Here is an 11,672-nt window from a genome sequence, read left to right as displayed (position 1 = left end):
TAGCTGCGTTCATGGACTCATAAACTTCGGATTTTACACAATATAGCGTAATGATTTTTTTTTCAGATGGATAAATGGATAGATTCAGTGGTTGCTAAACTTTTTTATTTAAATCAACACATACATACTAAAATGACACAAATTAGACATTTAATAAGATTGTGTCCTGCCTCTGATAGGGTTTTTGCTGTTAGATGTTTTATTACAGAAAGTGTATGAGACCACCAAAACAGTCATACGTTCTGTCATTGTGTTACTTATTGATGGAAGTAAAGTGAAAATAAATCATGCTCCTTTTGTTGGGGACCCCACTTTGGGAACCACTGAGCTAGTCAATAAAGCACAAATTGTTTTTTATATGAGCCACAGATTCTACGTGATTTACTTTTAATTTCAGGATGTATATTTTGTACTTCTACTTGAGCCCAATTTTGAATATACACTGTGAAAAATGTACTTGTACTTAAGGCAGATATCGGAATACGTCTTCCATCTCTCAAAATTGGTAAATTTAAGTTTTTGGAGATTGTGGGTTTGTTCATGTGTATGAATCGCATCTTAACAATTCTTCTGATAGTCCGTGAAGGCAGCGTTCGTCCATTTTGCTCAAATGTAAATGATTTTGCTTTTTGCCTTTACCTTGCGCCTGCGCAGTCCTGCGTGTCTGACCTTCATAGGAGTAACCATGTTCGCCAGGACCAGCGCGTTGGTGTTCTCCCCTCAATGGTAAAGTCAAACTATTTCAATACTTTCGCAACCTTCTTTAAGTGTATCGTCTTTCTATGTACTTCATGAAGTATGTGATTAGACTAAATGTGTAACTTGTAGTCTGGAATACATCCAGTTATTGAATGCAAGGACGTGCTAACGTGGAGGCCGCGGCTAATGAATGACAGCGGTGTGTTGCACTGTGAATGGACAAGTTCAGAGAAGCTAATGCTAGCTACGTTGACATTTACGAGCTAAAACGTTCTGACATTGTGCGAGAAGCTAGTGAAGAGAGTAAACATTAAACCAACTAATGACTACAGTACTACATTATCTAACGCGCATGTCAGTCCCAAAGATAGCTTCTGCTAGGGTAAACTATCGAAGCTTATTTGTGCAGGAAATACTAAGCTAACTGATGCTAGCACACTTGCAGCGATAGCTAGCAACAAAGTGAATGTTATTTAAGTTTCAATTCAAATACTAACGTGACAAGAAGCTATGGTTGTTTCTATTGTCTAATGTTATAGTTAATTAGGCTATTGCCTGTTGGTAATGCTTGTAGCTAAAGCTCACATGCATTATTTCTTTTCACAGTGGGCAGGTCAGGAGCATGGCCACCTTGAAGGACAGTAAGTACTTTTGTATACTTAATACTACTCTCTTATGCAAAGACGACAGCTCAACAGCATGTTACAGACTATAAACTCGCACTGATAACACCCCAGATGCAAAATCTGAATCGTCGTTGCCAAAATCTGGTACATTCTGAGGGAAATGACAAATTAAGCTCGGCAAGTTCACAAGTCTTTACAGGGATTCACCTGTTGGCTTTAAGAAACTAGCTGCCAAAACATGGGTTTAATATCTTTTTCATAAACCAATAGAATAGTTTATTTGTCATTGCTTTACAGATAACCAAAAGCAGTTTAGCAGCTCCGCATTGGAGACATAACACATTTAAAACAAAATAAATAGATTTAAGTTAAAAAGTTGCATAAGGGATTAGGGTAGATGAAAGTGCATACAGTGCTAACAGACAGACAAACCGGCAGCACGCACAAACAGAACAGTTCCAGGTGTGATAGCAGTTCTTTTTCAGTGGCCATTTGGTGTTATGGATTTGACAGCTTTTGGATAGAAGCAGTTTTTTAACCTGTTTTGATTTGGACTTGATGGACCTGAATCTCCTACCAGAGGGCATTGGAGAGAACACAGAGTGACCAGGGTGTGTAATGTCCTTGAAGATACAACTGGCTTTCTTCTGCAGTCTGCCATCGTACATGTCTGAGTGAAGGCAATGGTGTTCCAATGACGCGCTCAGCAGCCGTTTTTAGTCAACTTTTTAAAGCTATTTTATTAGTATTGCTTTTAAATCTATTGTAATTTTTAATCTAGTTCTTTAGATGTAGTTTTTATTTCACTCTTTACTACTATTCATTATTATAGCTTTAAAGCTCCCATGGCATGAAAATTTTACTTTATGAGGTTTTTTAACATTAATATGTGTTCCCCAGTGGCTAGAAATGGTGATAGGTGTAAACTGAGCCCTGGGTATCCTGCTCTGCCTTTGAGAAAATGAAAGCTCAGATGGGCCGATCTGGAATCTTGCTCCTTATGAGGTCATAAGGAGCAAGGTTACCTCCCCTTTCTCTGCTTTGACCGCCCAGAGAATTTGGCCCGCCCATGAGAGAGAGAGACAACATGGCTTTCAGACGAGCAAAGTGGCAGTTGGTCAAGGCCCCACCCTCCACCTTTTACCATTTACGTCAAACAGCATTACGATAGGAGATACTGAATTGCACAGCTAATCCTAGGGAATCGCAAAACGTTGTTAGTGTTCAACAAAGCGAGTTGACAGTAAATGTAGTTTAGAGAGTTGTCAACCACATTTGTCATCACAGTTGATTGTATACCATGCAATGTTGCTACTGACTAATATCCTCTTTTCTCTCTAGTCACCCTTCGGTTGAAGTCCATCAAGAACATCCAGAAAATCACCAAGTCCATGAAAATGGTGGCCGCTGCCAAGTATGCTCGTGCTGAGAGGCAGCTGAAGCCAGCCAGAGTCTATGGCACTGGTGCTCTGGGTATGTACACCTTGGCTCCATGTTATATATCCCTTGATATGAGTAGTTATTTTTATACTTGATGGTGTTTTTAAATTTTTGACACTGGACTAAGATTCCACGGTTTCATCTCTGCTCTCCAGCCCTGTACGAGAAGGCCGAAATCAAAGCGCCGGAGGACAAGTCCGCCAAGCATTTGCTCATTGGTGTGACCTCTGACCGTGGACTCTGTGGTGCCATCCACACTGGTGTGGCCAAGCTCATTAAGAGCGAGATCGCCGCCCTGACCAGCGCTGGCAACGAGGTCATGGTGGTCAATGTGGGAGACAAGCTGAGAAACCTGCTGCACAGGTACAAATGAAAATCGTTCATCTTCATAACATTGATGAAATTAATCGGGTCCAGTGTTGGGCTTTTCTGAGCAGCTATTTAGCTGGTCATGGTGTCTCTGTTTATTAGTGGCAGAAATTTGGTGTTGTTCAGCTGGAGTCCTGTGTTAGTTCTTTAAAAGGGTTCAGAATAGGTAACTGCTAGTTGCAAATGAATTGTAGTTTCCCTCTTGTCAATGTTGGTAATAATTGTATAAGTAGTAGCTATTAACAATTTTAGCAAAGGTTTTGGTATGCTGGTATTTGATTAATTGCTTTGGTAGTATAAAAGCATGCTTCACTCAATCGAAACCTAAGGCCTCCTGCACACTGCCTACGTGGCGTGAGCGTGGCGTTTCTGTTGCGTGGCGGCTGCATGGCCTTTTCTATGTCTTTGCACACCAGAAACGTGTTTGACGCGATGCTGCTAGCCTTGTCTGGACACATGTATGTTTCCCATAAATATATACTGAAGACAAAAAAAAGTCCAGGGTGCTCAGGAAGCTCAATCAGATGTTTTGAAGGTGCTCTTTAGGGTCGGGACTTCAATTAAGTGTAGAAAAAATTGAAATCCAAGGCACTCTTCTTCAAAATTATTTAAAAAGCCTTTATTTTACTGGCTATTTCATAATAGAAAATTTAAAGGACATGGGGAGAAGCAACCCACGCGTAGCAGCGCAGACAACCTTCTTCAGGGTGTATACTGATTTGATTACAGCAAGGACGACGTTGGCAGTATTGACGGCAAAATGGGCTACAGAATATTTTGTTCTTTATCGACAGGTGCAATATTTGAAAATCAATAATTATTCATTTTTTTTAATTACAGTTATATCTGCATTTATGTCAAAACCTAAAGACTTTCAAACATCAAAATGTCATTTATTAAAAGCTCTAACCGGTTAACATGGGAGCCGACACGCAGCTGACACGCTCACTCCATGCAGCCAGTGTGCAGGAGCCCTAATGGATTAATGGACAGTTTTGGTAAAGGAAGAAGTGAAATAAATAAACGATTTCTTAGATTACAAGTTTTTGCCCTGTGTTTGTATAACTTAACTCTCATAATTAGCTCTGAGCTTCATTGCATCTTCATCATGAGAATTTTAAAATCGGGTTATGGGCATGAAACGATTGAGAGAGCCTGATTCAGACCAACACAGGACTCTTAATCATAATTCATATTTAGTAAAAATCAAAGAAAGTGTGCAGATTGTTTTACTGTACAAATAATACCCCCTGTTCCTTATCAGGTCTCATGGACAGCACATCATTCTGAACTGTAAGGAGGTGGGCCGCAAGCCCCCCAGCTTCAATGACGCTTCGATCGTCGCATCCGAGCTGCTCAACTCTGGACACGAATTTGACCAGGGCACCGTCTTCTTCAACAGATTCAAGTATGAGATTTTTAGTTTTGACCTTTTTTCTTTATTTGCATTTGTGTAAAAAAAAAATGTAAAGATTGACTTGTCTGTTTCTTAAATGGGTAAAATATTGTATTGTATTGGTCATGAAAATAAATCTCTCTCTCTTTGATGCAGGTCTGTTATCTCATACAAGACGGACAGGAAGCCTTTGTTTTCCACCGACACAATTACTAATTCAGGTAGGGTTAAAAAAAATAAAATTGAGAAGTTTTACACGGCTCCTCAGGGATCCCCAACAGAGAGATACTGAACTTGTGTGTCCGTCCCCTTACAGAGAGTATGGGAATCTATGATGACATTGATGCTGACGTGCTGAGGAACTACCAGGAGTTTGCTCTGGTCAACATCATCTTCCTGGCCATGAAGGAGTCCACCACCTCTGAGCAGAGTGCCAGGATGACCGCTATGGACAACGCCAGCAAGAACGCCTGTAAGGACTTCCTGGCTAACACGTTTCACCTTCCTGTCTTTCAGGAGGGTGCTGTTAACAATGTTTCTCCGACAACTCGATTATCTAGAGAGTTTCAAAGTCTTTGAAACTGTATTCCTCTAGTATAGTTTCTCTGAGCTAAAAAATGGGATCTGAAATTGGGTAATTAGTTTAAAATTAGGCGTTGACACAACATTTTTTTTTTTTTTTTTTTTTTTAAGTGCTCATATTATGCTTTTTGGCTTTTCCTTTATTGTGTTATGTTTTTGTACACGTTATAGTTTTACAAAGTAAAAAAGCCCAAAGTCCCTAAAAATTAACTTATTCTGATATAACCTCTAAATACAATTATGAACCTGAAAATGAGCATAATATGAGCACTTTAAGCAGATCGAGAGAGGGCCTTCTTTTTCTCTCTCTCTTTCCAACATGTATTTGCCTGCATTGCCTGGCCTTAACTTGTAATTTGGAATACAATCTCATGATATGGTCATCACTTTTCACATCTTGTTTTGATTTAGTTTTAAACGGATGTTTGATGCTGAGCCATGATTTTTGGTTTTCCTCTTCCACCGTAAACCTTTTACCGTAGGGACTACTTTTGTAGGCACTCCAGATGAAAATTAGCTTATAGCTACCTCTGTTACTGCCAAGGTGCTCTGCATTGTCCGTCAAGTAAATAAATACATATTTTGACATTGACTGACCGATTTCTCTCCCCTCCCTTCAGCTGACATCATTGAAAAGCTGACCCTCAAATTCAACCGTACCCGACAGGCCGTCATCACCAAGGAGCTCATTGAGATCATCTCTGGAGCTGCTGCTCTGTAAGTCTGCTCTTTTCTCTCTTCTCTCACTCTTTCCATCTTCCCCCCATTCATTTACACATTTCCCCCATATTCTTCCATCACTCCACTGACTTTTCTGACCTCTTGAGACTTCCTTTTTTTCTCTCTCCCACAAAAGCTTCCCTCTGTTATGCATGTCTTTTTACATTTCCAAAAGCCATCACATTCTTGTTACTAATTTTCCTCTCTGACCTACTCTGCTCCTCCTCACCTTCTGCTGAACTTAGGAACTGAGGCTTGTTTTAACAGAGGAGGTAACACTGTAGAATAGACTGTAATGTTAGAAACCCTTCTAAGCTAGTTTGACGAGCATCTTGTGTAGAAGTGTGTGTACTATAAATTCTTTGATATAATAGCCTTGATACCGTTTAGGTTTCAGAGCAGAGTTTTCACCCTGTCATAAGGGCTGTTTTGTTTATGCTCTGTGTTTTTACTAATTTTAATTTTATTTTTCTTTGCAGCTAAACGGGCGAGATCTTCGTTTCGTTTTCCACTAGAGTTCTTCAAAGTACTTTTAGACACATTGTCGGAAGTCTATGAACATTTGTGCTTCTATTTGTAAAATATATGGTAAAAATAAACCTCTTATAGAACCCTCAAGCTTTTCATCAGTCCCTGTATCTGTCATTCCTCACAATAAATGCTGATGACTGAGAAATAAAAATGTTGATGCTTTACTCTTGATGAAAAATTAAAAACATTTTATGTTTATGTTGTCTAATAGATTATCAATTTGTATTGTTTTTATATTCCTTTAGATGGAAATGCAGTTACCATACGACAGTGTTCAGGGCCTGAAGATGGGAGTGTTTTTTGGACCAGTAGTAAAATAATTCATTTGGGTTGTACCATAGTTATTCCTTAGTTAGTAAATGTACAGAAGAAAAATAGCAGGGAGACATTGCAATATAATTCAAATACAATTATTCCTTCAATAAATGTGAAGCCAGTAAAGTGTTTTTGGGAGGTCTTAACTAGAACTAATGTCGGATTACTCAGTACTAGGCCATACAGTGGAGTTGCATATTAAGTGGTTTGGGGTCCTTCTGAAAGTAATTTTAGGGTACAATTTTTGGTTTTAGAGAATTCTACAACAAGCCATGCCACAGGCCAAGTAATCGCCTGTTCCCGACAGCCACATTTTACACGGGCACTGAACTAGTTTATATATGGTAGTAATTTATGTTTCTTTTCTAAACACTGTATACTAACTATATGACTATTTCAACATACTAAGGTTTTTGACTTTTCCACTTTGAACTTTGACAGACTTTTTTGAGTTTTTGACATACTATATATTGACTTTTCATGACCTACTATACTAGGACTTTTTTCGACAAATATGCTGTGACTTTTTCGACATACTATACTAGGACTTTTCATGACATACTATACTAGTACTTTTTTATGAATTTTTTTTCCACATACTATACAAGTAACTTTTTATGACTTTTTCTACATACCACACTTTGACTTTTTTATGACTTTTTTCAACATACTTTACTATGACTTTTTGATACCTTTTTCGACATTCTATACTATGACTTTTCTCTACATACTATATTATGACTTCTTTTGACATTCTATACTGTGACTTTTTTCGACAAATATACTATGACTTTAATAGACTTTTTTGACATACTATAACTTTTTATGACTTTTTGACATACTACATTAAGACTTTTTTGACATACTATACAATGACTTTCATTTTTTTTTACATACTTCACTGACTTTTTTCAACATACTGGACTATGACTTTTTTGACATACTATGACTTTTTTAATGATTTTTTTCAATATGCTATAACAAGACTTTTTTCGACATACTTAACACTGACTTTCCAGTCAACGCTGTTGAGTCCTCGGTCCTTCATCATCACCCTGGACATCAAGTTAAAAAGGTTGTAGATGATATACTTCCTGTATAAACTGAATAAGTTAAATTTACCAAAATCAACAATGGTGCTTTTTTACACAGCCATCATTGAGTTCATGCTCACCATCTCCATCACCATCTGGTACATTACACTACGGAACCAGACTGCAGTGTATCATTCGTTCCACTAAGAAGGTGATTTAGCTGAAAACTGCCATCCCTCCAGGACCATGAGGCAGGCAGGAAAGATTCTGGCCGATCCCGGACACCATGGACAAACTCTTCGAATCACTCCACTGGCAGGAGGCTGTGGTCTTCACATCTATATACATTATAATAACGGACATATTTGGGCCTACATCTCTGTACATGGCATATTGTTTTTATACTGTACTTTGTACTATGAACCTTTGAACATTTCTTGTACAATTTTGCAAATTTCTGCTGAAAATTAACCCTTATAAAAAGTGTACAGCTCTTACATTTGAATTCACATGTATTGTACATATTTTGATTGTTATTTTCTAATGTTCTATGTGTGTTTCTTGATTTTTATGACTTATGGCATGCCAATGACATTTTCAGTAGTATAGTAAGTCAAAGTAAAGTAAGTATAGTGTGTCTAAAAGTCATAGTATAGTATGTCGGAAAAATCATAAAAAAACTCATAATATAGTATGTTGAAAAAAGTCAGTGTAGTGTGTCGAAAAAATCATAAAAAAGTCACAGTATAGTATGTCGAAAAAAAGAATTCATAGTAGAGTATGTCGAATAAATCATAAAAAGTCATAGTATAGTATGTTGAACGAGTCATAGTATTGTACATCGAAAAATTCACAAATAAATCATAGTATGGTATGTCAAAAAAAAATCATAGTATAGTATGTCAATAAAGTCATAGTATGAAATGAAGTATGTCGAAAAAAATCATGAAAAAGTTATAGTATAAGTATGTCGAAAAAAAAAAGTCATAGTATAGTATGTTGAACGAGTCATAGAATTGTACATATAAAAATTCACAAACAAATCATAGTACAGCATGTCAAAAAAAGTTATAGTATAGTATGTCAAACGAGTCATAGTATAGTACATCGAAAAATTCAGAAAAAGGGATAAAAAAAGCCATAGTATAGTAAAAAATTCAGAAAAAGGGATAAAAAAAGCCATAGTATAGTATGTCAAATAAAGTGATAAAAGAGACATAGTATAGTATGTTGAAAAAAGGGATAAAAAAAGCCATAGTATAGTATGTTGAAAAAAGCCATAGTATAGTATGTCAAAAAAGTGATAAAAAAGCCATAGTATAGTTTGTCGAAAAAGGGATAAAAAAGCCATAGTATAGTATGTCGAAAAAAGTGATTAAAAAGCTATGGTATAGTATGTCGAAAAAATGATAAAAAGGCCATAGTATAGTATGTCGAATAAAGTGATAAAAAAGCCATAGTGTTGTATTTTGAATAAAGTGATGAAAAAGAAATAGTATATTATGTCGAATAAAGTGATAAAAAAGCCATAGTGAAGTATGTCGAATAAAGTGATAAAAAAGCCATAGTATAGTATGTCGAAAAAAGTCATAGTATAGTATGTCAAATAAAGTGATAAAAGAGCCATAGTATAGTATGTTGAAAAAAGGGATAAAAAAAGCCATAGTATAGTATGTCGAAAAAAGTCATAGTATAGTATGTCGAAAAAAGTGATAAAAAAGCCATAGTATAGTATGTTGAAAAAGGGATAAAAAAGCCATAGTATAGTATGTCGAATAAAGCCATAATATAGTATGTCGAAAAAAGCCATAGTATATAGTATGTCGAAAAAAGTGATAAAAAAGCCATAGTATAGTATGTTGAAAAAAGCCATAGTATATTATGTCAAAAAAGTGATAAAAAAGCCATAGTATAGTTTGTCGAAAAAAGGGATAAAAAAAGCCATAGTATAGTATGTCGAAAAAAGTGATTAAAAAGCTATGGTATAGTATGTCGAAAAAAATGATAAAAAGGCCATAGTATAGTATGTCGAATAAAGTGATAAAAAAGCCATAGTATAGTATGTCGAAAAAAGTCATAGTATAGTATGTCAAATAAAGTGATAAAAGAGCCATAGTATAGTATGTTGAAAAAAGGGATAAAAAAAGCCATAGTATAGTATGGCGAAAAAAGCCATAGTATAGTATGTCAAAAAAATGATAAAAAGGCCATAGTATAGTATGTCGAATAAAGTGATAAAAAAGCCATAGTGTAGTATTTTGAATAAAGTGATGTAAAAGAAATAGTATATTATGTCGAATAAAGTGATAAAAAAGCCATAGTGAAGTATGTCGAATAAAGTGATAAAAAAGCCATAGTATAGTATGTCGAAAAAAGTCATAGTATAGTATGCCGAAAAAAGTGATAAAAAAGCCATAGTATTATATGTTGAAAAAGTGATAAAAAAGCCATAGTATAGTATGTCGAAAAAAGCCATGGTATAGTATGTCGGAAAAGTGATAAAAAAGCCATAGTATAGTATGTCGAAAAAAGTGATAAAAAAGTTATGGTATAGAATGTCGAAAAAGTGATAAAAAAGCCATAGTATAGTATGACGAAAAAAGCCATAGTATAGTATGTCGGAAAAGTGATAAAAAAGCCATAGTATAGTTGTCGAAAAAAGTGATAAAAAAGTTATGGTATAGAATGTCGAAAAAGTGATAAAAAAGCCATAGTATAGTATGACGAAAAAAGTGATATTTAAGCCAAAGTATAGTATGTCAAATCAAGCCATAGTATAGTATGTTAAAAAAAGCCATAGTATAGTTTGTCGAAAAAAGTGATAAAAAAGCCATAGTGTAGTATGTCAAAATAAGCCATAGTATAGTATATCGAAAAAATCCATAGTTTAGTATGTCAAAAAAGTGATAATAAAAGCCATAGTATAGTATGTCGAAAAAATTATAAAAAAGCCATAGTATAGTATGTCGAAAAAGGGATAAAAAAGCCATAGTATAGTATGTCGAAAAAAGTGATAAAAAAGCCATAGTATAGTATGTCGAAAAAATGATAATAAAGCCATAGTATAGTATGTCAAATAAAGCCATAGTATAGTATGTCAAAAAAAGTCATAGTATAGTATGTCAAATAAAGTGATAAAAGAGCCATAGTATAGTATGTCAAAAAAAGGGATAAAAAAGCCATAGTATAGTATGTCGACAAAAGTGATAAAAGAGTCTTAGTATAATATATCGAAAAAAGTAATAAAAAAGCCATAGTATTGAAATGTCGAAAAAAGTGATAAAAAAGCCTTAGTATAGTATATCGAAAAAAGTGATAAAAAAGCCTTAGTACAATATATCGAAAAAAATAATAAAAAAGCCATAGTATAGTATGTCGAAAAAAGTGATAAAAAAGCCTTAGTATAGTATATCGAAAAAAGTGATAAAAAAGCTATGGTACAGTTTGTCGAAAAAATGATAAAAAAAGCCATAGTATAGTATGTCGAATAAAGTGATAAAAAAGCCATAGTGTACTATGTCGAAAAAAATGATGATCAAAAAGACATAGTATATTATGTCGAATAAAGTGATAAAAAAGCCATAGTGTAGTATGTCGAAAAGGGGATAAAAAAGCCATAGAATAGTATGTCGAAAAAAGCCATAGTATAAAATGTCGAAAAAATGATAATAAAGCCATAGTATAGTATGTCAAATAAAGTGATAAAAAAGCCATAGTGTAGTATGTTGAATAAAGTGATAAAAAAGACATAGTATATTATGTCGAATAAAGTGATAAAAAAGACATAGTGTAGTATGTCGAATAAAGTGATAAAAAAGCCATAGTATAGTATGTCGAAAAAAGGATAAAAAAGCCATAGTATAGTATGTCGAAAAAAGTGATAAAAAAGCCATAGTATAGTATGTCGAAAAAATGATAATAAAGCCATAGTATAGTATGTCAAATAAAGCCATAGTATAG

At 35.0% G+C, this 11,672-nt stretch overlaps 1 protein-coding gene across 2 annotated transcripts; it reads left to right on the top strand.

Moving 5' to 3' along the window:
* Positions 1 to 620: 620 nt before the first annotated feature.
* Positions 621 to 6,450, top strand: atp5f1c (ATP synthase F1 subunit gamma). 2 transcript variants are annotated; one of them, XM_028570402.1, is made up of 9 exons: positions 621 to 726; positions 1,306 to 1,340; positions 2,667 to 2,798; positions 2,921 to 3,128; positions 4,399 to 4,542; positions 4,687 to 4,751; positions 4,847 to 5,002; positions 5,733 to 5,829; positions 6,312 to 6,450. In XM_028570402.1, the coding sequence occupies exons 1-9, from the start codon at positions 686 to 688 to the stop codon at positions 6,313 to 6,315; spliced, it is 882 nt and encodes a 293-aa protein (XP_028426203.1). In that variant the 5' UTR covers positions 621 to 685; the 3' UTR covers positions 6,316 to 6,450. The 2 variants fall into 2 exon arrangements, with proteins under 2 accessions (XP_028426203.1, XP_028426204.1); XM_028570403.1 differs by lacking the exon at positions 6,312 to 6,450 and having other exon boundaries at positions 5,733 to 5,833.
* The last annotated feature ends 5,222 nt before the right edge of the window (positions 6,451 to 11,672 follow it).

This window comes from Perca flavescens, chromosome 23, assembly GCF_004354835.1.
Source record: "Perca flavescens isolate YP-PL-M2 chromosome 23, PFLA_1.0, whole genome shotgun sequence".
NCBI lineage: Eukaryota > Metazoa > Chordata > Actinopteri > Perciformes > Percidae > Perca > Perca flavescens.
Note: the sequence above shows the minus strand (reverse complement) of the source record. Positions and strands in the feature narration are given on the sequence as shown.